Below are 27,622 nucleotides of genomic sequence, written 5' to 3'. Positions count from 1 at the left end.
TTTACACCTTAAAGGTTAAAATAAATATTGAAATGCAGAAATCTTGATTTTTAAACATTAGTAGTTCAAACTTGCTCCTGTTGAGACGGTTTAACCGGATCTGGGGCTGCCTGTCCTGCTGGGATTAGTGAACTGCTCCTTTATCGTTCTGCTCCTCGCTGCTTCAGAGCCGGGCAACCAATCACTGACGAGAAGGCGGGGAGAGAGAGGGGGAGAGAGAGAGCGGTGGGTGGGTGGGGGCGGGGCTGGTGGTGGTGGTGGTGTTTCAGCACCGCGGACAGCTCCTACCTCTGGTCTCTGGGCTGCAGGGAGAAACAGCTGGACGAGACTACACACCGCTTCACTTCGATCCACAGACCGCCCCGAGCCCGCCCCACGCGATCCACGCGAGAACAGGCTGTCCGTGTTTCTCCTCCTTCTCCTCCGTGCTGACTGCTGTGTTCTGTGGCCTCGCTGAGGACTCCAGCCTCGGTTAACTGCATCGCCTCTGCGCCTTCCGTCCGCTGGCTCCTCTTCCTGTTGTTGGCGGCCACGGTGTTGTGGGGTTTTCGGGGAGGGCGGGGCGGAGGAGCAAAGTTCACTTCTTCTTTGCTCTGATTATTTTTGGTGTCGTGCACCTGTGTGTGACATGTGCGTGTGCACGCCGCCGCTCGCTGCCCGGGTTTGTCTGCAGGCTCGGGAGCGCATGTTCCTCCGGGATGCAGAAGAAGTTGTGTAGTTCCTCTCGCGCTCTGCTGTGAGACAGGTGAGCTGCATCTGCATCGTTGGCTGGGATCCTCGCAGCAGAGTGCCACGGACTCGCTCGTTTCACGTGGACAAACGTCAGAGAGCACGATGAGGAGCCTCTGTGACTTTTTAAATTGCACCTAAGAGAGAGAGAGAGACGGGGGTGGGGTGGGGGTCCCTGTTAGTGCCCCGGCACTGCTGCAGGAACACACGCTTTGCTTCTTTAGCTGCTTAAACCGCTGGGATCGCGCGTGACAGTGGACACTGTGCCGCTCACCTCTTTACCCCTAACCTGAAAACAGAGCCCGACACGCGGGGAACGAAATGAAGAAGTTCCGGAAGGTGCTGGACGGCCTGACCACCTCCTCCCCGGGAGCCACTGTGGGCTCTCCGTCGTGCGGCAGCGCGGCCGGGACTCCCACGGCGGCTCCAACTCCGAAGGAGATCGACGTCCAGGAGACGCTGGTGTCGGAAAACTTCCAGCTGTGTAAGGTGGGTTGATGGAGGCGCTTATTTAGGCTACACCCGAGTGAACACGTGACCTGCGAGGTGCTACATTCGGGCAGGTGCAGGCGGCTCTGGGCTTTGGGGTGAGGGTGAAAGTTGAATCTGCTGCTGGCTGTCAGAGGTTCAGCACCGCGGACAGCTCCCGCTCTCAGCGGCCTCCGAGTCTATCCGAGAACCGTTCATGTGTGTGCGCGTGCTTGTTCTCGTGTGTGCAGCACTGTGTCGGGCCGCAGTAAGTTGTGCACATGTGCAGCAGGGAGCTGAGAGAAAGTGGGTGAGCAGCAGCGTCCACGCTGCGTGGAGTGGGAGCGATGACATAACCGGTGAGCATCGCTCTCATAAAGGAGTTCGAGCCAGAGGAAGGAGGCTGCAGTGCTGCTCAGTGAGGAGGGGGGAGAATGAGGGAGGGGTGCTGAATGGGGGTATTTATAGCTTCCTCTGCCGCCCGTCGCAGCTCTGGTCCTGGATCCAGTCTGCTGATGCAGTGAGGACTCTCAGGTTTACAGGGACAGCTCTGAATGGCTGTGAATAATTCATTGAGAATCTGAGAGAAAAGGCTTGTTTAGAGGAGTGTGTTATTATTAGGCAGAGTAACACTGGTGTGTGTGTGTTGGGCAGGTGGGGGGGGGGCTTGATTCAGGTTGGAAGGATGCGGCAGAGCAGCCTATAGCAGGCAGCAGAATATGCTGGAAAAGAGCAGCAGGATGGCCGGGCCCTGTGCAGGAAGCTGCTCCTCCCCTGTGAGCGGCTGTGATGCTTCTATTGACTGAACTTCTCAGGAGGAAGCACTGAATGCACAAACATGCCTTCAAGCACACGTTTGTCCTGAGTTTGTGTCAGAGGAGGTTGCATGTCATGGTTAGTGTGTCAGGTAGTTGTCGTGCTGCAGACAGGGCTCGGGTGTGATTAATTACAACATGCACCGATGACAGAGCTTTATGTTGTTTGAAGGCTGGACTTTGATGGGTAGAAGAATGAGTTTTCAAAGCGTGTCATCCTGCGCCAGATGTGCACATTAGGAGTGGGAGAACCATGAAGTGAGTCAAATCCATCTCACTGACTGTTAGCAAACCTGTGTACGCTGAACACAGCAGAAGCTGCTTGTTCGCTTTAGCTTCAGCATCAAATTCACAGAATTCTGAGGAAAACGAACACGTTTCATCTGTCGTATTATTACTTCCTGAATTCAATAACTCGTCCTCATCATCAAACAAATCGTCTTCTCCTGGCAGGAACCAAATTTGTTTTTGATTAGTTAATGAACGTCACTGGGGGTCGACCACAAGTTGAGAGCTGATGGTGGTCCTGATGAGGTTACACCCACCAATGTTTCAGAGACGCTGCTGCTGTGAGACTCAGATCACTTCACTGCAAATGCAGTAATTTCACTCAGCAATAAAACTGGTAACACACACATGTTCATTATCACTTATTGAACTGTAGACATCAGAGAGAGAGAGCTGACAGGAAAAGCCTGGTACTGGGTCCATGTCTGTGGGTCTGCTGGAGTGATGGAAATCCATTCTTCCAGTAAATATTCCCTCTTCTGGTGATTTTATATTCATCCTGCTGATCTTCCACAAGTTTTCGGTTTGGCTAAAAAACCTGCAAATCCCAGAGAAGAGCATTCATATCGTTTCATACTTAATGTGGGCTTCCTACCAGGACAGAGATGTTCCATGAAAGGGTCACGGTGAAGACTCACAACACCTCACAGCCACGGTAGCAAGGTGCCGTCCAAACCATAGCAGGGCCACCTGTAGTGTGGAGCAAGGTTTGTGTTTTCCTTTTATTCGTCACCCGTCAATCTATGACAGTTACCTAAATTTTCATTCATTACTCTAAATACTGTAGATAGGATCAACATTCTCTGACGTAATTCTGTGGGCTGGTGCAGCGTGTGGGAGTGTTTGGCTAACTTCTCAAAGTTAGTCATGACTTCTGTCCTCGCTCTGCAGTGTGGGAAGAAGCAACAGTGCAGATTTTATTAGACAGCGTTTTGGTGTGTTTGTAGTTTGTACAGGAATGCACTCCAGACCAATTAGAGCGCTGCTGAAAGAAGTCTTCAGTGAAATCTTATTCAGACTGAAGGAGAAAACGAGGAAAACGCGAGGCGCAGGTGGCTCTGAGGCTCATCGAGTCCACAGATTGATTTTGGTTAAAAGCAAAATGAGTTCATTTTGTGTTCGAGGAGGAACGAGGAGACAGAGAGCGCGAGAGGGCAAGGCTCTGGGCAGATTCACAGGCTGAGCAACACCATAATAATGCATTCAGATATACATCATATCATTTAAAAACGTTTCCCACCTGACAACTGAAATCTCTTTACATTTCATTTGTATTGAGAATGCCGGGGTCGTGGTTAAAGCAGTTTTTTTTCTCAGAGCACGCTGACAGAAGTCTGCTTGGACTCGACCAACATGGTCGACAAACTGGCTGTGAGATTTGTCAGAGGACAGAGAGCTCCGTTATCTTATGATAGGTATATAACGGCTTTCTTTCAAACTCATAATTAGAAGTTGCTGCACACAGCAATAAGAAACCGAAACAACAGAATAGAAATATCAGCAACCCAAACACGGACCGGACAAAACGTTAAAATGGTCTTTTAGTACTTAACTAAATGCACAGGAGCAACACAGGGCCTAAAAGAAGCCTTAAAAGTGGTTCATAAAGAGCAGGAAGTCAATGACAGGCTGACAGTGAGAGGTCATGAAGGAACGAGCCGATCGTCTGACAGCTGGGCTGCAAATAAGCAAACGATCGCTCGGAGCGAGGCTTTACTTACGTGTAAAAACCCTCGTCTGGAGTTCGGAGGACCGATTCCGAGATGCTGCTGGTTAAAAACAGCGCTCAGCTCCAGCAGCTGATCCCCGCACTGCCTCGTGTGCACGTCACCAGCTGCTGGTGGGGAAATGAAGCAGTTTGCTGGACATGTTCCACAACAAAGCAGCATCGTTTCAGCACCGTGCACACTGTATGGAATCACTGTGGCACACCAGGTGCATCCCCTCATGCCTCATCTCACCTGTGTAATCCAGCACTCATCATCTCAGTCTGTTTCCAGGAATGTGACCGTAATTTCACTCGTCCTGAAAAATCTCAGGAGGTTAAAGAGCTGCAGCACATTTGGAAAGAGATGGAGCGTAAAGCTTGTACTGTAATTGCCCTTTTGAAGACTCTCGAGGAAGCCAGGCCCTGAAAGGACAATTCAGCTTTGTCTACAGGTAAAATTAGCTGTAAAGAGAGGAAGCAAAACAACATAATTGGAGCTAATAATTTTATTATGTTTGTGTCTGTTCACGCAGGCCAAAAATTTGTTAAAACTGTGCCGTAAATACAGCACAGCCCACACTTAGTTTATTAAAAAATGCAGTAGACAGCTTGTATTTTTCAAAAATAGAAGCTCTTCACGGTGGAAAATCACTAACATGCAAATTTTTATTGCCAGCGTCTGTTTTAAAAGCTGCCATTTGCATTCTGTGAAGGCTTTACCTAAAGTCACTTCATTTGCATCGCACGTGCTGCTTCTGTTTTACCCCATCACCTCTCCAAACTGCAGCACCGACTCTTGAATTTTAATCACTGAGAAGTGGTGGGTTTACAGTCATCAAGTCTCAAGTTTCTGCCACGGAGAGCATGACTCTAATCCTTTTAGTTCGATTTCTGAAGACTGTGATACGTGTGGGCTAATGCTAAAACAGAAAAACCCTGAGACTCGAGCGCATGCTTGAATGTATTTGTGTGGATGCAGAGTTAGTCCTCGGCTGGACCGCGAACACGCGGCAGCATTTATGATACAACGTGTGCAAAATGAGCTGCTTCAGAACAGCCGTGTAGAGTGGTAGAAACATCTGCCGGAAACCCCCCGACTCCCATAACTAACACACATTTATAATCGATCATATTTAGGAAGCAGCATGAAATAAAATTCACTCAAATGTTTTCATTTTTCCTTCCAGACTGAAGATATAATCACACAGGAAAACACAGATCAAGTATTTTGTACCTTTGTTGGTCTTGGTTGGTTAATGATTTCGTTTTTAATGTACAGCCTGCTAGCAGGTGCACTGCCAGGACATCTTGACCACATGTCATCTTCTTTAATCTGAACAGGGAACGTATGTCAGGCTGTACAATTTTATTTCACATTTCCAAATGAGATTTTCTATGTAAAACAGCCACAAAGGCTCCACTTCTCCTCCTGTGCAGTGGAGGGCCGGGTCTGACAGTTTCCAGCTGAGCTCCATCAGCAGCTTGGTTTGAGTATTGTACAGATGTTCACGTCCCACAGGGTCTGAAAGTGTCCTCTGGCTTCTGCAGTTGTACCTGTGGCAGATCAAAATCTTTCAATTACCCTGTGAAATATCTCAACGTGCACTTGATGGGCTGTCTGTTCATACTTCATGGCTAACAGGATGAGTCATGCTTGTGTCGCTGCGAGGCTGAAATATAAAATGTCAAGAGAAAAATGAATCGTTGTGTTTCCTTCACTGATCTGTCAGCACCGTCATCAATCCTTTCAGAAGTTGTGGACCGTGACCTTCCCATGACCCCAGCCTCTGTATTTACAGATAACGATGGTATGCTAACGTGCAGAATGTTAGTTTGCTGGCAGTGGGACTTTCCAGCTTCAGCTTCAGTGAGTTTTGTGCCAAAGCTTGTCTTTGTCTTGTTCGCACAGCTGGATGTTTCTACCTGAAGAGGCTGCTAATTAAAGACGGGCCATTTTTACAGGAAAGTGTATTTCAGAGCCTCGGCTTCACTCATCTGAACTGATGTAAATCCTCGGGGAACCAGGGTCAGGACGAGTATTTCACAGAAGAAAAGCTTCTGGTTAAACTCTTGGTTGGAGTTCAGAGGTCAGGCGTTTCCAGCGCTCAGTCTCCTTTCTTAGACAACATAATATGTGGGCTTGTAAAGATGACATCACTTCACTCCCTCACCAGCGACCCTGCGAGCTCTCCATGGGTGTGATGACTCAGTGGGTTGGCTTCCAGCTAGTCTCACATTACCATGTGTCGGCTGCCTGTCAGAAGCCACAGAGTGGGATCAATTAGGGAGGAGTTGATGTCAGGCAGAGAAGACCAGATAGGTGGAGGAGATGTTCTGTAAACTGTACACCCATTGTAAAGAAGCACAGTGTGTATGTGTGTGTGTGCACTCTGGCTCAGTTAATGAGTTTATTTATCCTGAATTACATGAAAGCAATTATTATTCTTATGAAGGAGAATCAGGTTAGAGGATTAGCTGTCGTTGAAGTGTGCCGAAGCTCAAAGCTGGGGGAGATGGAGGAGTGGATCTGTCTGTGTTTGAGAGAGGAAAAGAGGAGCGGCCTCCTCTTGGTTCTGTGTGGGCTTTCCACGCCCGCTCGGCGACAGCAGCCTGCCTCACCTCACGCTGTTCAAATATAATCCAGTGAGCTATTCAAACAGCCTTTGTTTCACTCAGTTTCCATCTTTCCTGCTTCTGTCTGAGTGACCTGTGCTTCTTACTGCGAGCATTAGCTTTTCATATAGACAAATCTTTAAAGCATTACAATCGCCCTCGATTTTCAGGCCCCGCCCTTTCCTGGACAGCCCCATCCCCCATATGTTCTTATTAGTTTTGTCATATTATAACTGCTCATGTTTACGAGGCCACGTTGTGTAAGGGGAAGCATCACTGCTGACTCACAGCATCAGTCTCGTCGTTCATAAAGGCTCTTCAGAATCTGCGATCTGTCTAATGAGCAACAGCAGAGCCGCCTGCTGTTCTTCCTCCTCCTGAAACTTCTGTCCATCATGTGGATGCCTGCAGACAAACATCAGCAGTGCACATTTATTGGCCTCTCTATACACACTACTGTTTAATTCTCCACACAATGAATCACTGCAACGCTTTAAAACCAACACCAGGTTCCTTCCTCGCCTCTCTGAGTGGGCAGTACATCCCTCTGCTCTTAAGAGCCACGCTCTCAAGCACCGTGCGGTCCTCATCTAACTGGTGTTTAGAAGTGTGCGACTGAAGAAGCCAGAGTTTAAATCATCATTATTAGTGCTCCTCTACAAAGAAATCCATAATTTGGTGCATCTGGCGAGACAGATATCATAATCAAAAACTGCAGAGATGGATGCAGTTTTAACGTGTGAACATGTCACATTATCAGTCATGAAATATGATTATTTTGTCCACTTCTACATTTCCCATGAAGCCCGAGGCCCCGTGCCGACGCTGATTCATTAACTGCTGGGATTAAAATGTTAAACCCTGTGCATGATACATCCACACTTGGCTGCGCGCTGACCCCCACAACATGAAGCTGCAGTCGACAATCGCAACCATGCGAACACGCGTGCGCAGATAGCATTACTTTACACACGCGTGGAATAAATCACAGATTTGAGCTGTCAGCCACTTTCGTCTGAACTGATATGTGCTTAAGTCGAAGGGGTCAGTGCTAAACGCTGGCAGATATCAGAGAGCCGTAAGCTGCTGTCAGCACACTGCTTGCTTGTAAGGAAGTAAATACTTGTATGAAGCTCTACAGTCATCAGACAGACATCACCATCCCAGCTGTCGTCGGGGTCAAAGGCCCGGACAGGTCACCACACTGACACACTCAGAAGGACAACGATCACACCCACGGATGATTTACAATCACCTAACGCATGTGTTTGTACCAAGAGAGGAGCAGAAGTACCCACAGAGACCTGCACAGGTAGGGTCATTGCATTAGGAAATAATAAGAAGACAAAGAAACAGGAAGACATCCAGAGCACGAAGCATCAGGACAAACCTCTGAGAGTAAACAGAGTTCATGAAAAGATTTAAAACACCAGCCCGACCCTCACAGGGAGGCTGACATTACATAATGCAGGAGCCGAGCTAGGAAAGCAAAGATGGTTCCACGTGGATCTGTGTGGGTATGTGCACATAATCACATGCCCCACACACAAATGATTCAGATTAGATATATATAAATACACACAGACAAAGGCAAACATATAAGCACCCCCACCCCCCCACCCCTTTCGCACACTAACGCCTGCTCTTCAACGTCAGCAGGTCCTTCATTCATTTTCATATTCCTGAGCCCTCACTCAGCATCCTCGCCCTGTGCACCGAGCTCTGCGCGTGCAGACAGTGGATAGAGGGAGTGCTTATTAGATCAGCCTCGCTCTAAGTGACGAATGAAAGTCCCCTCATTGTTTGGCTTTTCAGCAGGATGCAGAATCACACTCTGAAATCCTTCAATCACTTTGTTCATGGAAAACAGAGCCTGCAGGAGACGCTGGATATGAAAAGCTGGTCATGCCACAGTTTTCTGTTTTTGGTGCAAAGCAGCGATTCTCGTGCTGGATCCTGTCAGTGAGCTGACTTCCTCAGCTGGCACATTTGGAGGTAGTGGTTATCGCTGCTGTGAAACTGATCTGTTTCTCACTCTTTATGTGCCATTACGTCATGTCTGCTCGATGCTTTTCACAGCAAACAGAAGGAATGTGCTCAGGTGCAGAATCTGATCTGGCTTCAGAAGCTCTGAAAGCTGCTATGACGGTGATGTGGAACCAAAGAGATGCAGCTGTGTTAAGATACATTTCTCTATTTTTAGAATATTACTGTATATTCGATATTCAGTGCAACTATTTTTAATTCAAAGACTAAAAATAACAATTCATATCTCAGAGTTGAGGAAGCACTGATGTGTCGAACACAGGCAGGACTCTCTCTGGGTTCAGGTGTGTTTTGTAACGACTGTTTTTTTCATGATTGTTTCCCACATACAGAGGCCCCCCCCCCCCCAGCTCAGCTCTGCCTTTATTTTCAGCCGACAGGATCAAAGGAATTTCAGAGCACGCTGGAAATATCTCGCTGGTGGGGAAGCCCACGTGGATCCGTGTTTGTTTGATGGTCTCTCTGACGCTGTAAAGTAAATTAGTGCGGAAGACTGTGACACGTTCCTCTGCACTGCTGTCTGTCATGGTGACATTAGCCGGAGGGGACAGGTGCTACAACACCTGGGTGATGCACATGAACTAATTGTATGTACAAGGGCAACACACGGGACGAGCTGCATGTGCAAGGAGTTTATAACCTTTGCAGTCAGACACGCTTCTAACTGTGCTTCCAGCAGCTGCTAATTTCACATCCTTTCCTGTTGGTTTGTTTAATGAGGTGTTTATTAAAAGCTCTGAAATCTCTGGCTTGATTATAAAGCAGATATGCTTCAACCAGGCCAGTTATGTAATTCAGGATTGATTCGGCCTTATGGATTTGCATACAGTGTTGCCACGGGAGCGCTGAAATACTCCAATTTGAATTTTAAATCACAGCTGAGTGTGGGCTTCATTGATCTCGAGTCATTTCCTGTGACGTGCAGGCCTTCAGTTCAGTTCTTTTTCATAATAACAGCCGCTGCGCTCCATTTTAAATCAATATAAACATCTGCATAAAACACGGCTTCTTACAAAAAGCTTCAAAACTTTTGAACTTCAAGTCTCAAACAGAGTCAAACTAATTTGGACAGAAACATCGATAAAAGATTCTGGGCCGGACTCTGCGCACGGACGAGGCCATTCACTGTTAATGCCAGTTTTTTAATTACAGAGCAGCGTTTGGTTTTTAAGATCAAGGTTTTAACGTGTAGCAACAGCATCTTTGTTGTGTTTACCAAACAAAACCAGCCAAGATATAATAACCTGTAATTATGAAATCTTTCTCAGGCACAACAGGATTTGTGTGTCCCGATTACTGCGGCCACATAACACGTTTGCCTGCTCGTATATTCAGTTCTAACATGGTTGCAGTCGGTCCTTTGACCTGTGAAAAACAAGAAGCTAGTCTATCATGTCATAAAATTAAAGAAAAAAATCCCTCAAAGAATCAAATATTAAAAGAAACTGTTTCTCTGCAGTGGATGAGACGACTGAATCTCACCACAGTTTCACGTAACAGGAACGAAAGAGTAAAGTTTACCTTGACTTCATTCTAACCTATAAGATCAGTTTGTCGAGTGTGTTTATGCTTGGAGAGGATTGATTAGTATAGTGATAATGATGTCCGCTATCACTGTTATCACACTTAATCTGGCTGATGAATCTTCACGTGACACATTGCTAAGTCAATATTATTAAGTTTGTAATTAGGCGCCATTCTTTTTATTTTACGGCGCTGTTGTTCAATCGGGGGACGCTCTCTGTTGAGGAGAAAAGCATGACTTTGTTTGTAAACAGATTATCCATAGTTTAAATGTCCCAGGCAGTCGAAAAGGAGGCAGAGCTGCTGAGAAATGCTAGGAGCTAACTGGGGGCTAACCGTATCATTCAAATATATTGAATGTCGCAATGTTGGCAAAGAGAGGAAGTGACGTAAGATTTGCGCATGCGGGGTACCGATCGGGTTTCCGGTACGGATCGGGTAGCGACAGTACGGTCCGACTTTGCACATGCGCAGTAAGGATCGGGGAGTCCCGATCCGTAACTATCTTTATATTTTTCGTTTTTGTCTACATTGTACTGAAATGCTTCATTATTGCAAACATTTTAAGATATACTTATTATTCTTAACAATTTAACTGATACTCTGACCTATAACTATCGTAAAACGCTACGACCGGAAGTAGACACCTTTCGCGCATGCGGGGTACCGATCGGGTTTCCGGTACGGATCGGGTAGCGACACCGCCACGTCCTGAAACGTGTTTTTTTTTTTGTTGTTGTTGTTTTTTATTTATTTATTTTTTGAGCTTTTTTTTTTTTTTTAAGCTTTTTTTTTTTTTTTTTTTTAACTTTATTTAACAAACAATGAGTATACAACATACGAACAGCCCTGAAACGTGGTATTCGCCAAGGATGTCCTATTTCACCATATTTATTTTTACTTTGTACACAAATTCTTGCAACTAATATTTCAAACAGTGTTGTACAAGGAATCACCATAGCTGATAAGGAGCTTGTCATCAGCCAGTTAGCCGATGACACCACACTCTTCTTGAAGAATGCAAACCAAATCCCTCCAGCTCTGACTGTGATTAGGGATTTCTCTGAGGCCTCTGGTTTACGCCTAAATCTAAAAAAGTGTGAGTTACTAGCAATTAAAGACTGCCCTGCAAATACTATCTGTAATATTTCTGTTAAACAAGAAGTCACATACTTGGGACTGTTAATATCCAAAGACCAAAAATCAAGATGCTCTTCAAACTTCACTCCAATTATACAGAAAACCCTAAAAAAGTTCAACCAGTGGCTGCAAAGGGACTTGTCGTTGAAAGGTAGAGTGTTAATTACTAAAGCTGAAGGGATATCCCGATTAACATATGCTGCTCTCTCCTTACATCTGGATAAGAAAATTAGTAAAGACATTGACCGTATGCTCTTTAATTTTATATGGAAAAACCGTACGTATTATATTAGAAAAACTGTTGTGATGAATAAGTACAAATCAGGTGGGCTTAACGTCTTAGACTTTTCTACTTTAAATAACACTTTCAAAATTAATTGGGCTAAACATTTTCTTAAAAACCCTACCTCTATCTGGAACTTTATACCATATCCTATTTTCTCTCGTTTTGGTGGCTTCTCACCTCACAAATACCTTATCTGGAACAACAGAGATATTTTATATAAAAATAAATCACTTTTCCTGGAAACTTGGGTCCAAAATGGGATCCTATTGGTGGCTCAGCTGGTTAATAAAGAGGGACAACTACTTACTTACAACGACTTTATTGCACTATATAATTTTCCAATCAGTGTTCAGGAATTCTCAATGGTGCTTGGTGCCATACCCTCAGGGACTTTAATGTTATATAAAAACACTGACAGCTCAATATCTACCTCAGTCACTCTCCCTGATCCAGCTGAGTCACCAATAGGAAAAATCTGCTTTTCACAGGAACTTGGTAACAGCAATAAGAGAATACGTAGTTTATTCCAAGAAGATATCGTCTCTCTCCCATATAGAATATCTTATTGGAACCGATATGTTCCAGATATCAAGTGGAAGACAGTCTGGATGATCCCCCATAAATATTTGATTGTAAATAAGGTGAAAGAAGTCTCATTTAAAATTCTACATAAATGTTATCCAGCCTGTCACTACATGGTAAAATTTAAAAGGGACATAAATACTAATTGTACTTTCTGTGGGGATCATCCAGAAACTGTGACACATCTTTTTTGGTACTGTTCTTTTACACAGAGATTCTGGAAGGAATTTAGCAGGTTTGTTATTGTCCATATTTTAGTTTTCTTTACAATGGGAAAATGTTTTATTCTGTTTCTTTAAGTTCCCCAAGAAGTATGATAAATGTTTTTTTATGATAAATTTGTTAATACTTTTAGCTAAATTTTTTATCCATAAATGTAAGTTTACTAACAAAACACCATATTTTTGTCATTTTTTTAAGGATGTGGAAATGTACATTCAATCAATATCAGACTCCACCAACAAAAAGGCTCTCAAAACAATATATGTATGTGAATTTTTGCGTGTATTCTTATAATTGTTACCTTTTTCTTTTACCCCTGGCTTTTTGTGTTCATGTTCTGTTGTTTTGTATACTTCATCTGTTAAATAAAGTTTAAAAAAAAAGGGAAAAAAAAGACACCGCCACGTCCTTAAAATTCAGGGAAATGAAGGACGCATTTGAGGGCCGCATTTCGAGTAGCCTTCGAATTGGGACAGCCTTCGTCGCGTCGCTGTGACGTAATCGGCCTTAAAATGCGGCCTTTAAGGCTGCAGACCCTGAATTGGGATAAAGCCGTCACTTCTGCAGCTGGTCCGTCCCGTTATCTCGTCCCCAGAAACACTTCAGCTGTGTTCAGTGTGCGTTTGTAGCATTTTTCTGTTTTCTGGTTGCGCTGTGTTTGACCTCTCAGGGCCACCGTAGATTACGCCTTTGAGTTGTTTGGCTATCTCAGAAAGTGCCCCACAAGAGAGAAAATAGACCAGACACCAGAGACTAGGGCCCTTTCTCAATTCTCAAGTACGCGAGTACATACTCGCGTTCTCAGCGAGTACATACTCGCCGAGAACGCATGGGAGTACGGACTCACGATTTGTACATTTGGAACACCAGCGTACTTGATGATGTCACAGGTCCGGAGTTTTTACTCCCCTCTTAATTTAACTGTGAGTAATATGTTATGAAGCTTAACCTTAATCACAGCCAAACCGGTTTACTCAGGAACAAATAAAACACTGAAATAAACCAAACATTAACATTTAGAAGTGATCTAAGTGACTTATATATCATGTTTAACCTCAGTAGTGAAATCTCTATTAATAAAATAGTGTACATGTACATACGTGTACATACCTTAATAAAAACAAGCAGGTGAGCTGTTAGAACGCTTTTATTTTTATTTTAGTGGACACTCAATACAACAGACAGCTACTGGGGTTTGTTTAACCTGAGTAGTGAAAAGACCGCGGGGGGGGGGGGGGTTGAAAACGATGTGCCGGGAGTCCGCTGTTCTCGCCGGCTGTAATAATCCTCGACCTCGCTGTCTGCTATGGAGCTGGCGGGTCACAGACGTCTCCGAAAACGTCGGAGCTCGTTTGGAAATATATGATATCTTGATAAATCGAGCAGATATTTGAAGTTTACACAGCTACATTCTCGCTTGAAAAGAACTTAAAAGTTTATTTTGTGACCCAGAAAGAGTAATATTTAAAAGTTTTTAGCCCCGCTCGTCCGCCATTGCCGCGTTTGAGTTTTGGACGAAATGCATTCTGGGATATTTAGCTGTACCAAGTCCACACAAGTCACCACCGATGCATGCTCGATAAAACAGCGAGAACACATCCGGGACTTTTTCGCATTCTCGGCTTGATGCGTACTTTGAATTGGAACAGTACTTGGTCTCCGACTGATGACGTATCACGAGTACACGAGAACGCAAGTACGCACAAGTACGCATATTGAGAAAGGCCCTAGATCAGCCATGAACTAAGCTAGCTTACAAACGAGTTTGAGGGCAGTTAGCACAAAGTTTAACAGAAAACTGAGACTCCGCCCATTTTTTGTTTACTAAAAAATGGGCGGAGTCTAATATACCTATGTGACTCCAGCCAATAGATATTTAAGCAAACTAATGTAATCAGAGTAATTTACTAAGCTAACACTGAACGTTTCAATGATTTGGACAGTGAATAAAAACTTTATTCAACCTCAGATGTGACAACAGAAACACAGAGACGTGACCTCCTGTGTGCACGGTGCTTCTCTTATCACTTCTCTTTCTTCTGCCTTCCTCTGCTGTCTGCTCACATACTACTCTCTCTATGTATTATTCACCACTTGTCAGAGCTCTCGCCTCAAACTGCACATCACAAGTGGCCTCTCCATCACTTCCTCCATTTATTCGTGAGCCGTGTGCAAAGCTCCCCATGCGATTTCCTTGTGTCAATAAATGTATCCAAGCACCATCACAATCAGGGTGTAGCGTCTGGTTAATGCATGACTCATTAGATCAGTCGGGTCCTCTGTGATGCTGCCGTGCTGCTTAATGAAGGGATGAAGCAGTGAGTTTTTAAAGTTAGAGAAAAGGTGGGGCAGCGCTCCACATGGCGCCCTGTGACGCTGATGTGTCTAAAGCAGAGTGGCAGATATGAGCACATGCAGAGTTTCTGTGCTGGTTGTTAGGAGCTGCTCGGGCTTGTTGATTCTGCTATTTTTATGTCCTAACTCCATTTTCCGGAGGTCATTTGTCAGACGACACGTGAACAAAATAGTCGTACATTCGGCTGTGAAATCTGAATTTATGTACCTTATACCCCGTGTCTCCAAAAATAATAGCTTTGTTCAGGGACTGAAAACATTTTGCTGCTGTTGGTGTCTCAGCACACACGATCCCACGAGCGCTGCGGGTCAGTGCTGCGCAGGCCACACGCAGCGTGTCCATGTTAATCACACCACTTGTTTACTTTTCACTCAGCTGCTTGTGACATTTATGATAATTAGCTTGAGCTGATTTAATGCAATATTGAGCTGATGATGGTTATCATTAGAGGTGTCAATAACAAGGTCGGTGCTGGCTTAAACTGAGAAGCTCGCTAGCTTTTGTACCTTAGTGGTTGCTAATGACTGAGAAGCAGAGTAGAGCTGACGTGTTACTCTTATTTATCTCGTGCACACTGAGCTCCACAAAATTAGCAGCGTAGCGCCTTTATGTTGTAGTCACATGTAGATCAGAAACATCCGGTGCTGCTTCTCTGTGTTGATCCGTATTTGGAGACATAGCTGCTCAATGCACAATTGGCTGGCAGTGTTGGGTGCTGCTTGCTATTTATAGAAACAGGGGTCTAGACCAGCTCTGCAGCTGAACGCTGTGTGGAGAAAGAGGCTTGTGGGTGGCATGAGGTGGTATTAGTCTTGGGGGTGGGGGGTGTATGCGTGCAGAGGGTGATGCGATTGAACATCACGCTAGCGTGCATAAAGGTTGTGTTTGTGTGGACATCAGAGAGAGCGGAGCGGGGAGGAGGGTGGATGGAGACAGGAGTTGATGTAATGTAGCCTCTGGCAGCCATAACACAGATGTACTGCAGGTGGTCCTCAGATACTCGCTGCTCGCTGCGTGCACACATGCATGGGTTCGCCTACATCCACAGCATGAGCATGCTCGTAATAATTAGGGTTTGTTTACTCTCTCTTCTTAATTTAACTGGTGTGTGTTTGATTCACAGACTGCAGACGTAATAGGATGCATACGTAAATAGGTGTGTGCTGCACTTCACTGTAGGATTACCTAATGCAGCTGTGGCCTTCAGAGTTTTGAACTAAGGGTTTTCCTGGAGTCAGATACTCGGGGTAGTGGGCAGGGTCTCAGTGGATCGGGGTAGTTCCTGAGCTTCGAGCTGATGCTTGATTGGACTGGGATCTTGGGACTTTGGAGGCTGTGTCGTTGCCTCGGGCTTTTTGTCGTGCTTCTTGAGCCGTTACTGAGGATTTTTCTGTGGAGTGGCATGGCGCATTGTCCCGCTGGAGGAAGCTTTCATGGGGGAAGTCCTTAGTGTGCAACAGTGCTGTGTCAAAGCAAACGGGACACGAATGATCCCAGCAGAATTGTACCGTAACAGGATTGCCACTGGAGAGGCACCATGATCATAGCTGAGATTTTAAGCATTGAAACAGCAGTGACAGGATCGTCTACAGCTCTGTCAAAGACTCATTTACTGTCTGACAGCAAATGCAAATACATACCCTGTTCTTATTTTTGATAAATGGAGTGTCAGAGGAGGATGAACATATGTCAGAGTGTCGTATTGTTCTGAAGGCGTCACTCATAGAACGACTGGCTGGCTAAGGCTTGGTGTTAAACTTGACCTTACAGGGAGGTAAAAGAAAATCTTTTAACCTTGACGTCAAGAGGATAAACTATTCATGCAATAAAAAGCTTTAACAAACATCTCTGACTAATTAAGGGCATGGGACAGCTGAGCTGGAGCTCCTGATGTTAGCAGCCTGTGCAGAGAACATATTAAATCATGCAGAGAATTACAATCTCCAAGCCGTTGTTTTTCAAAGTAGCTTAAGTCATTGAACATGCATGTGAGAATGCTGCTGCTGGAGTTTATGGTGCATATCCAAGTGTCATGGCTCAGTGCCTTCAGAAGCATCAGCAGCCCTGTTATTTCAGAGTTACGCACACACTCACACTGCTGATCAGCAGTACATGTGGTAGCTGTTATTAAAGAGGGACTATTATGGAAAAATGTATTTAGTGGGAACGTTTGTATAGAAATGAGCACAGGCTCAAGTACCTGAGAGCTTTCATGTCAACAGTTATCGGGTTTTAAGTGATGACATATGAGCCCTGCTTGTGGGCCCAAACTACTGTGTTTATTAAGGCTGTTGTGTTTTTAACATGTTTTGTATCTTGTTCTATTTAATCTGAACAAAAAAACCCCCAAAAAACAGTCAGTGATCACTGTCGGCTTCTCTCGGTTTTTATCACCACTGTTCATTTTAAAGCTCAGATTTTAAACCCTTACGATGTAACTACAGCCCCATGCAGCAGTATATTAATGACTAACCTCGTATTGTGGATGGATTATCTCAGTTGTTCTCCTGACTGAAGTTTGGTCTGTTTACAGCATCCTGCCATGCGATAGCATTTGTGCCTAACCATCGGGAACCCTCACGTTAACTTTTATCGAGTGGAAAAAAGTTAGCGTTCATCCTCCAGCTTCACTGTGTTTATGCTAACATAGCTGTGTAGCTAGCGATCAAGTAGCACATCATTATATACCAGCTAGCCCAACTTCAGTAACCCTACAAACGTCACTGCTGTTTAGTTTTCTGTCTTCATTTATGTTGGAAGTGATAGCAGAGCTGTACGTTTGAATTTTTCAGAAATCTCTCAGTCAGAACATGCTATATCATGTTTAGCTAACTAGCGAGCGAGCTTCCTGTTAACTTCTAACTCTGTTGCATTTAATAAATTCTGTTTTCATGGATGCCTGGATGTTAAACTTAATTGTTACACCTGGTAAAGCAGCAACACTGATCATTTTATTACAGATGAAAGAATTTAGACCGTTTTTAACTCTCAGTGATGCTGCAGTGATTGTTTGACTTTGGGCCCAGGCACGGCTAATGACGTCAGACTTAAAGACCGGATAGGGATAGACCGTGAAGCATGAAGTAATGAAAACTCATTATATTAATCATCATCCCCAGTGAGTGTTTCTGCACTGCATAATACAGGTGGCAGAATTATTAGAAATATAAAGGTCGTCAGCTGCCGCGTGCTGTGATCTGAACACTAAACTGTGGAACTGTTCTTTATTTTTTAAACGTCATTCAGAGCAAATGAAATGAAACTGCTGATTCATAAAACGTCTGTTTAGATCAAAAGCTTATTGTTTATTGTTTCTCACTCGCAGGCTGGACGCGGCGTGGAACCCGACCCTGTTTGTGTGACGGATAGCGACCTTAAGATTGCGTCTCACTCTTGATTAGCGTGCTACACACACACAAACACACACAAACACACACTCCCTCTCTGGTACTCGGAGTTGGTGAGCGTTGGTTCTCATCACTCTGCTGAGTCTGGCAACAATGGCTGCCAAAACCCACACTGTGGATTTAGAACTGGAAGTGTATCCTTCAGCAAGTTTCCGTCAGAGTTTTGCAAATGAAATGTATTTTGTAACAGCCACACATTCTCTGACAAACAATGCATCCTGTGTTTTTGCGTGTGTTAATTCCACAGTGTGCGCTGAGAGGCTTTCACTGTGACTCACTTTGAGGAGTTTAGAGGTAAACACTTTACAGGATGCAGCTTGGTCTGTGTGTGTTGCACCGGTTTGTCTGAACTGGAGGAAATCAGCCCAACAACTTTCTCATTCAAAGCTAAAAATAAGAAACTACTTTATATTCTGTATCATCCTGTAATATTACTTTCTAATACTGCAGTTTTCCCATAAACATGTTTTCAGTCAGCTCTGGTGATGTCCACAGCTTTGCATCCCCCCACAGCAGATTACTGTAAGTGAGCCACTGCTGGGAAATTTAACATGACTTACGGCAGACAGCTGCAGAGCATGCACTACATCTCAGAGTGGGAGAGACAGCCATGTTTTGCCAAGTCAGGCTTTTGTATTTGACTGTGAGTCGAGTTCAATTTCCTTCAGTTCATAATCCATTTACAGCATGAATAAGAGGTCCTGCATCCTCGCTCATTACTTACTGTAAAGCCTCTGTGTTTCATCAGCATGTGAGTGTTAAACATAGACAGATAGATAGATAGATAGATAGATAGATAGATAGATAGACAGCAGTACTTTTGCACTTTTACACTCACCTGTTGTCTAAAACTGTATATTTTCTGTTTTTCTGAAGCGTCTCTGTAAACCTCAGAGATGGCTGTGTGGGAAAATCCCAGCAGATCGACACTCTCTGTAATAGTCTGCTGGCAGCACCACGTTCAAAGTCACTTAAATCCCATTTGGTCCTCACTCTGATGCTCAGTTCGAGCCGCGTCTACACGCAACCCTGCGTATTCTTCGCTGCTGCCCTCACCGTCGTTCATTTTAAAGCTTAACCTCAGTCACAGAAAACAGTAGCACTGCATTCACAAGTGTTTGTGTGTTATTACTGGGTTCAGTTAATGAACAGCACAGCAGAAGGCACACAAATGATTGTCATCCTTCACAAAATGTGTTCACATAAAATATGTGCTCACGTTAAAATGTGGTAAAAATGAAAATGATTGAGTCCTTTTGATGTCATTAGTCATGTTTAAGAGTTCAGTGTTGTAGAGTGTGACCTCATTAAAGGTAAGCTGAAACGACACCTCTGCAGCTGGAGTCACGCTGAAACGTTAGAGGAAGAAAGAAAGAGAAGTACTTCATTTCCTGCTTCCTGTTTGACATCACTGTTATAAATCAAGATGATCTGTGTGTTTCTTTGCAGACGGTGCGTCATGGTTTCCCTTACCAGCCCACCGCTTTGGCCTTTGACCCCGTGCAGAAGATCCTGGCCATCGGTTCGAGATCTGGTGGAGTACGAATGTATCCTTTACTTCCTGTTCACTTGCCCCGCCCACACACACAGCAATGACCTCTGACCACAGACTTAATGTATTTACTGTAAATACTTTACTGCTGCCACAGAAGCAGGCGGCTCCCACTGTGTTATGTCTCTCCTCCTGTACAAACCAAGCAGGGGCCTCCGCAGCTCCGACCTTTGACCTCCTCCCCTGGTTCTGTTTCCTCTTTCTATCCTGTCATTTCGTGTCACTCACTTGTCTGGTTGCAGACTCACCCTCCAACAGCCCATCTCCTGGGTCACAGGGATGGTGGAGGACGAGTAACTGCAGCACAGGTACGATGTTACACCCTCGCTAACACCAAGCGTCCTCCTCCAGCAGAGGCACCAAACACGGACACTGCAGCAGCCACGCAGACATCCCGCCGGGGTGACACGTGAGCGGGCCGAGTGGTTTCTGTGCTGAAAGAAAGCGTAAAAGCTCCAGAGTGTCAGAGGTGGACGTGACGCTTTGTGAATATGTGTCTGATGATGGCTGATGAAACCAGACAAAGCTAACGGCTGAACCAAATACTTCATCTCTGCTCTGAATCCGTTCTTCCAGCGATCAATATCCCAGCGTTTTCCTTTTTAATATGTTCTTCATTCCATAATTATTTCTTTGTATTAGATTTGATTTAAATATTAAAGTGTTACCGTCCTGCAATCAGAAAAATAGATTTATCCAATCAGATCTTTTAAAACTTTATCTCCAGGAAGAGAAAATGCAGCAGCTGGCTTAGTAATTGCTACAGACTTCACATTCAGGAGGAACAGAGCTCTGTGTGTGTTTGTTATGGATGGACGACAGATTACATCCAGGACCTGAAACACGTCGTCCTACCTTCACAAATACATTTTAAATTAAGTATGAAAAATGATCTTGTGAAATCCAAGAAAATATCACCAGATATTTCTGTGGATTTCAGCCTTGGCGCAGGTGTGCAGTCTCCTTCAGCGCTTACTCATAAAGTGATGGGCGGATTAATCAATTACGGTTTGATTTATCCCTAAAATCGTATCCCCGGGCCCCGCTGAAGGCCGGAGCTGCTTGTTTGCAGAGCTGGATCTTCTCTCAGGTGACTGCAGTGCCTTCACCTCTGGGCTTTCTCTGAAGCATGCAGATACCTGTGCTCTCAGACACCTGAGGGGTCCGTGTCTCTGGTTTTCGGTTTGTTGCAGATTGGGACGCGCTGTAGCTTTAATTTAATCTGCTTGTCATCTTTGATCAAACTGAGCTGAGAAGCTTTAAACCTGGTTCAGGTGAGATCAGGTTTAGATGAGTTAGCCGTTAGTCCCCACTGCTGTGTCCTACACCTGACAGTAGAGCTCGGCTGGGCTTGCAGCTGGATGGAAGCCCTTGAGTGACTTAGCATTTGTATTGACATGCTGCACACACCTCCTCGGCTCCCGAGTGGCCCGTCACAGACTCTCTGGCTCTCTCTCGGTCTCACTCCTCGATTTTGCCCTTTCTCAATCTGCCTCGCCTGCTGTCGTCTTCTGTCTCGTGGACCTTCCCCCATTTCTGCTTTTATTTATTCACTTTACCCTTCGTCTGTCCTTCACAGCCTGTCTCAGTGTCCTTCCTCTTCCTCCCGAGGCTTTGAACATTCACCTGTCATCTTCTGTAACGCTCTCCTTTTGTTTCTCCTCTAGTTTCAACACGTTTCCTCTCTGAGTCCTTCATTTAGCTGTTTTACTACGGCTGGTTGAAATGTATGTAGAAATGTATGCTTGGTTAAAGCGATCAAAGTTAATGTTCACATGACACTGTTGACTGCAGGACTGTGGGTTTGTGGGATGTCTGTGGGAAGTCGGTTTCCCAGCGTGTGGTCTGCCTCTGTACATCCTGAACAGTGATCAATACGTTGGAGTCCCAGTGGAATCTGTTTGCTTTGTTTTCATCCTGAATCGTTGTTTTTTATACCTAAGTGGGCGGCTTCATGCATATTTACTTAAGTACTTGTTTCAGTTGAAGTCTTGGAGCTGCTCTTCATCACTAACCTAACAAACAGTAAATAATGTGATCTTATTTTATTACAGCAGCTCTGTTTCTTTATGCTGGTTTACCTGATTCCCGGGTTTCAGTGTTTGGGTTGAGTGTGCTTACCTACACTCAGAGCAGATTTGGGAAGCTGGTTCAAAGCGGCGCTGTGGATTCGGTTGGTTGAGGAGTTGCTGCGATAGCTGAGATGACTTTCAGTGGCTTAAAAATAGCAGGAATAGAAGTTGTGAGAGAAGCATGAAGGTAGAGACGGATAGAGGTGGCACACTGTGGAGAACAAAGGCAACTTCAGTTACATTATTAAGCATGGTGATAAAAGTACACAAGAACAGATATTTAAGTCACAGCTCTCTGCTGACATTTACATCTTTACCAGCTACAAACAAAGATGATCCTCACAGCTGCTCTGTGCTGGAGCTCACTGTCATGTTTTTATAACCAGACTGAAGCAAAAATCTGCTTCATGAAAACAAACGTTGATTCTTTGATAAACAGAATCAGCAGGAGGAACACAGAGAAAGTCCCAGTGTGTCAAATCTCAGCATTTTAGCACCACAGCAGCTTATTAACACAGTGGACCATTTTACTAACGCTATGTTGTCTGGGGTTTTAGCTTTGAGCCTGACTTCATCAGCTCGAGGTGTTTGGACCTGCTCTCTGTGGGCAGAAGAACGCCGTCTGTAATAAAACCACCACTCATTCACCTATAAGTATGTCAAAGATGGCTCCGCCCCTCCCTGAGCCTGGCTATGCTGGAGGTTTCTTCCTGTTGAAAGGGAGCTTGCTCACAGAGGGTCGTTTGATTGTTGGCCTTTCTCTGTATTGTTGTATGGTTTCTACTCTACAGAATAAAGCACCTGGAGGGGACTGCTGCGCTGTATAGACTGAATTGAAAAACTAAATTGGAAAACACGTTGAGGTTGTTTGTCGTAGCTTAACTTTATGTTTACCTTCATTTATTGTTTCAGATTCAGGTGTTTTTCCTCCTTTTCATGAATAATGATCATTTAAATTGTTGTTGGGTCACATGTGACACTGAGACGTCTTACATCACTGCACATGAACGTAGAATGTGAGAGCAAATACACAGAGGTGTTTGAACACATCTCAGCATGATTTCATTATCAAAAAGATAAACAAACTGAACCCTGTCCTCACCTGTAGCCGCGCCGACTCACATCATCCTGGAAGAATTACTCTGCAGTCACGTAACCACGCTGTGGGTGTTTTGCGTAGTAGATTGTCAACATACTGTCGTTGTGCTTTTTGTATTCCCCCAGTGACAAATTGCCTCCTACGTGTAATCATGATTTAACAGCGACTGGAAGACACCCTCCCCCCCCTTCCATCGCCAAGAAACTCTGAAGCTGGGCAAGCGTTTTGGTGCGGTTAGCTGTGTTATTCATGTCTTTATGTCACGTATTTAACATCAGTGGCTGAGTCAGTCACAGCAGGACCGGGCCCACTCTGATGAATAGTGCATAGCAACAATGTCATCAGGGTTGGCGCAGTGGGTTGGCAACAAGGCTCTCTGCAGTGGGCTCCTAGGACGCTCCTCCCTCTGCTTTGAGCGAGACGCCCGACACGTGCTGAGATTTGGTTTACAGAGAACAAATATAATCGAGAAAGTGTGTGTGTGTGCGTGTGTGTGCGTGTGTGTGTGCATGTGTGTGTGTGCGTGTGTGTGTGTGTGCGTATGTGCATGTGTGTGCGTGTGTGTGTGCATGTGTGTGTGTGCGTGTGTGTGTGTGTGCGTGTGTGTGTGTGTGTGCATGTGTGTGTGTGTGCATGTGTGTGTGTGCGTGTGTGTGTGTGTGCGTGTGTGTGTGTGTGCATGTGTGTGTGTGTGTGTGCGTGTGTGTGTGTGCGTGTGTGTGTGTGCATGTGTGTGTGTGTGTGCGTGTGTGTGTGCGTGTGTGTGCATGTGTGTGTGCGCGCGTGTGTGTGTGTGTGCATGTGTGTGTGTGTGTGTGCTTCTCTGTGTTGGCCTTCTGAATGTGCATCCATGTGCCTGTGTCAGTATTGTTTGTGTGTCACTTTGCACAGATACATGGGTGCACGTGTGTTTGATCTGTGGAAGTGGACGTCGCTCCAATAACGGCTTCTTGTAATAGAATCGCTCAGACTGTGACGGGCAGTCGCCTCGTAACCGTCGATCAGACAGGAGCAGAAAAACCAAAGCGAGGTGAGAGAGCGCAGAGAGGCCGGGCGAGGCTGTCTGTGGATATCAGTGTGTTTGTTCACAGAGCGGCGAACGTCGGCCCAGGTGTCACCGTCTTACCTGTAAATCATCATCACCTCATCATGATGACATTTTATTTTGGACATATAAAACAAAGCACATACGTGTGTGACCATAACTAACGTGTGGTTATTGAAGTTTGTGGCGCTTTGTAGGTTTTTTTAATTAGTGGTCAAATATGAAGAATTGATTTTCATGTTTAAAAGCAAAGCAGTGTCATAAGTTTCTATCATGACAAATAACACTGGATCATTAAATATCAGAAAATGATTACACTGTGATTTTGATTTGAGCCATAATTACCAATCAATAAGCTTCAGTGTGAGAGTAAATAAAGTGTTGTTCTGCTTCAGTCTGAACTCACCTGCCGATTTAATAACGCTGGACTTTAGCTCATTCCTTGGAGGAGGGACTGTTGTGTTACTTTAGCTGCAGTGAGGTGATGATACTGGCTGCTCTCAGCTCAAGACTTTTGCTCTGACACGAGTTTGTTGACAGATAAGTTCTGAGCACAGCCGGGCTCTTGTTGCCGGGTAGACTACAGTCGCACTTTTGGGGACGAAGCTGCTCATCAGCCACATGTTGTTCAGTGACCAGCAGCAAGCAATTAGTAAACCTAATTTAGCCAACGGAGCATGAGCTGGCAGCTGTCTGCAAACACACAGTTACAGTCTGTTATTAATGCCAGTGTGTGTGTGTGTGTGTGTGTGTGTGTGTGTGTGTGTGTGAGCTGGGCTTTGGCTGCTAGAAGAACAATCAGGAATACAGATATTCCTGATTTACAACAACAACAACAACAAACTTTATTTATATACACATTTAAAAACCAGTGTTGTACCAAAGTGCTTAACATGCAAGAGGGTAAGATGAAGTAACAGGGAAGGATGAGGGCAAGGTACCAAAACGTGCTAGCAGGTTGAATGGCATTAAAACACACGAAGGCGTGCATCTCTGCTGACTGCGTGAGCTTCCTGACGCTGCCGTGTCACAGTCACATGCTGCCCACATCACGAGGGCGGCGCGTGTTTGCACACAGCTTACTCTGTTTACATGTTTTCTGTCACAGCTGCTGCCAAAAAATCTGTTTTCAAATTTGAGCAAATTGCCAACACACCTGTTGCCATGGATACACGTGCACGTGCACGTAATAAAGCGAACGCGTACGTGTATAATGCCTCCTGTCTCACTCGGTGAATCACACGTAACAGGATTCGCTGCCGTCTCTTTGTGAACTCGAGTGCTGCTGGTTAACAGCACAGGTGAGCAGCAGTGCTCTGGGAGCGGGACAGGAAGTGACGAGGCACACGGCACTCAACTCGCCCTGTCAGGTGGGCAGTAACAATGGCACAGTATGAGCAAAGATGGCGGCTCATTTAGAGTCAGTAATGATAAATTACTGACAGCAGGACCAGCATGAAGCTGTTTGCTTGAATTATGATCACTAATGCTGTTGTTTGAGTCATGACTAAAGTTTTTACTCTTTATTATTTCTGTTTTTTAAAAATCAAAAATAAATAAATGTCAAATATTTCAGATGCAGTTATTTCTGAGCAGCACAGCAGCACTCGCAGTTTTTCACACGGTGCACGAGTCTGGTGGGAGTGACTCTGTGCTTACACACATACAGTGTGATCACATGGGTGGAAGTGGGGTGTGGTGTCTTGTTCCCAAATGTGCAACAGCCCTGAAACTTTCCACTGCACAGACAGTAGTGCAGCAGTGCTTTGCTTTAATGCAGTGAGAGACTCACTCAGTGCATGCGGTGCAGGAAAAGCTGCTGAGTGTGAGATCACTGATCTTTGTTCATTCTGTGCTCGTTGTTTTATTTCTCTGATGTCACTCAGTTGACGCTCAGTAATACGACGTCCTCGTCTTTCTGTCCCACATTTTTATCGCTGCATGCATCCAGTGCGTTGCTGTTATGTAACACTCCCAGGAGCAGCACTGTACCATATAGAGGAGCACCTGGTGTCCCATGATGCTTTGCGGTCTTTCTCTGTGTGCTGATACCTGTTAGGTGTCCTTAGAGCTTTTTCTTCTTGTTTCCTCTTCCTCGTGTCTGTGCTAGCCTCGGCTGCTGTTCCCCCCGCCTCGCTCTGCTACAGTAAAAGCAGAATTACATCTTCTCTGCCTTCTTCATTTTCTTCCTCGTGCAAAAATATGTGATTTTTTGACATCTGCTGTCTCCAACATCTGACATAAAAAGCTTAAAAAGCTCAGCTCTTTGGTCGCCTTTATACATTATTCACCAACCAGCGATCTGCTGGTGTTTTCTGTAACAGTCCTTTATTAGAAAATATGATGGCATGCATGCAGCATAAAGTGCAGTGCAGAGGCTGAGCCACGCTGATTTGCAGATAGGGTTGGGTATCGTTTAGGTTTTATCCGATACCAGTACCAAACCGGTACTTTTGAAACGGTGCCGGTGCTTAAAGAATGGAGAACACAAACGTTGTACAAAAACCTCTTATGTTCAGCTGTTTTTTGTAAAAAGATAACAATGTTAGCCTTTTCTGCAGCTATGGGGCATATATGGTATCACTCTGGGCTGGAAGCAGTGCTTAAACAATGGAAAAAACACAAACTTTGTCCAAAAACCTCTCATGTTTAGCTGTTTTCCACTTTTTCTTTGGTCATTTTAGCCTTTTTGGCCAGGGTGAAGGGAGTATCTGCCATCAAACAAGAAGACAGCTGCATGTAGCTATGATGATGTTTGCTAGTTCACCTTACATGCATTAATGTAATAACGTGGTTAGCCTACTCAACGTAAATTACACACGAACAACATTAAGCTACTCACGCAGAGAAGAACGGCTGCTGCTGCTATCATCATCCTCATCATTTCTGCTACACTGGCAGGGCTAGGGGCCAGGACACTCCTCTTCGGGTTTTTGGGGGATGTTGCTAACTCCGGGTCCGATAACAGGCACCACACCTGCAGTAGATGTGCTCGGTGTGAGGTCTCGCAGCAAGCTATCAAATACGGCGCATTTCTCGGCTTTAACAAAACGCTATGCGTCGCCAGGTGTTTCATCGGATTTGAGGTGTTACCTCCTTTGACAGTATCACAGTATCAGCTTAAAGCACTTGTTGCAGGCTGCTGAGTTTGCATCTTTTGCTGTGAAGTACAGCCAGACTTTTGACCGCTTCGCCTTGGGCATTTTTAATCTGTAGCTCTGCTCTAAAAGAACGTACGTACCTGGGCCCGCCTACTATCCTCGGAAATGTAAAATGATTGGCTAGAATCTAAAGTGTATCACAGCTCAGGGAAAAAAGCACCGAAATGTGCGCTGCTTTTCGGTCTGGTTACTACCGTTTATGTCTGACATACCCGTACCAGTACCCATCCCTATTGCAGAGATATTTACTTCACCTTTATCTTGTTTTAACTTGTTGTGTTTGGTCTGTGGTCCTTTGTCCCCTCTGCTACAGATGATGAGGTATTCAAAGAATGAAAGGTCAGCAGCCTATTAATAGCAGCACTGAGAACACTGTAGGAAATGCCGATGGTCTATTGTGTGCTGCAGCTCCTCGGTGGATTTTCAGAATCCCAGACTCCTTGATGAGTCCTGAGACTCTGTGGGTGCCATGTTGCATGCACACACATGAACACACACACACACAGGCT

The 27,622-nt window shown here is 44.9% G+C and overlaps 1 protein-coding gene across 14 annotated transcripts in view; it reads left to right on the top strand.

Moving 5' to 3' along the window:
- Nucleotides 1-246: 246 nt before the first annotated feature.
- stxbp5l (syntaxin binding protein 5L) overlaps nucleotides 247-27,622 on the top strand; it is a 149,381-nt gene continuing 122,005 nt past the window's right edge. For all 14 annotated transcript variants that reach the window (XM_087829674.1, XM_087829672.1, XM_087829670.1 and 11 more), the window contains exons 1-2: nucleotides 247-1,218; nucleotides 19,634-19,731. In XM_087829674.1, coding sequence (XP_087685800.1) covers nucleotides 1,051-1,218; nucleotides 19,634-19,731 — 266 coding nt within the window. In that variant the 5' untranslated portion in view covers nucleotides 247-1,050. The remainder of the gene's footprint in view (nucleotides 1,219-19,633; nucleotides 19,732-27,622) is intronic.

The sequence above is a fragment of the Neolamprologus brichardi genome, chromosome 16, assembly GCF_056152115.1.
Source record: "Neolamprologus brichardi isolate AB-2024 chromosome 16, ASM5615211v1, whole genome shotgun sequence".
Taxonomy (NCBI): domain Eukaryota; kingdom Metazoa; phylum Chordata; class Actinopteri; order Cichliformes; family Cichlidae; genus Neolamprologus; species Neolamprologus brichardi.
This window is presented reverse-complemented; position numbering and strand designations above follow the sequence as displayed.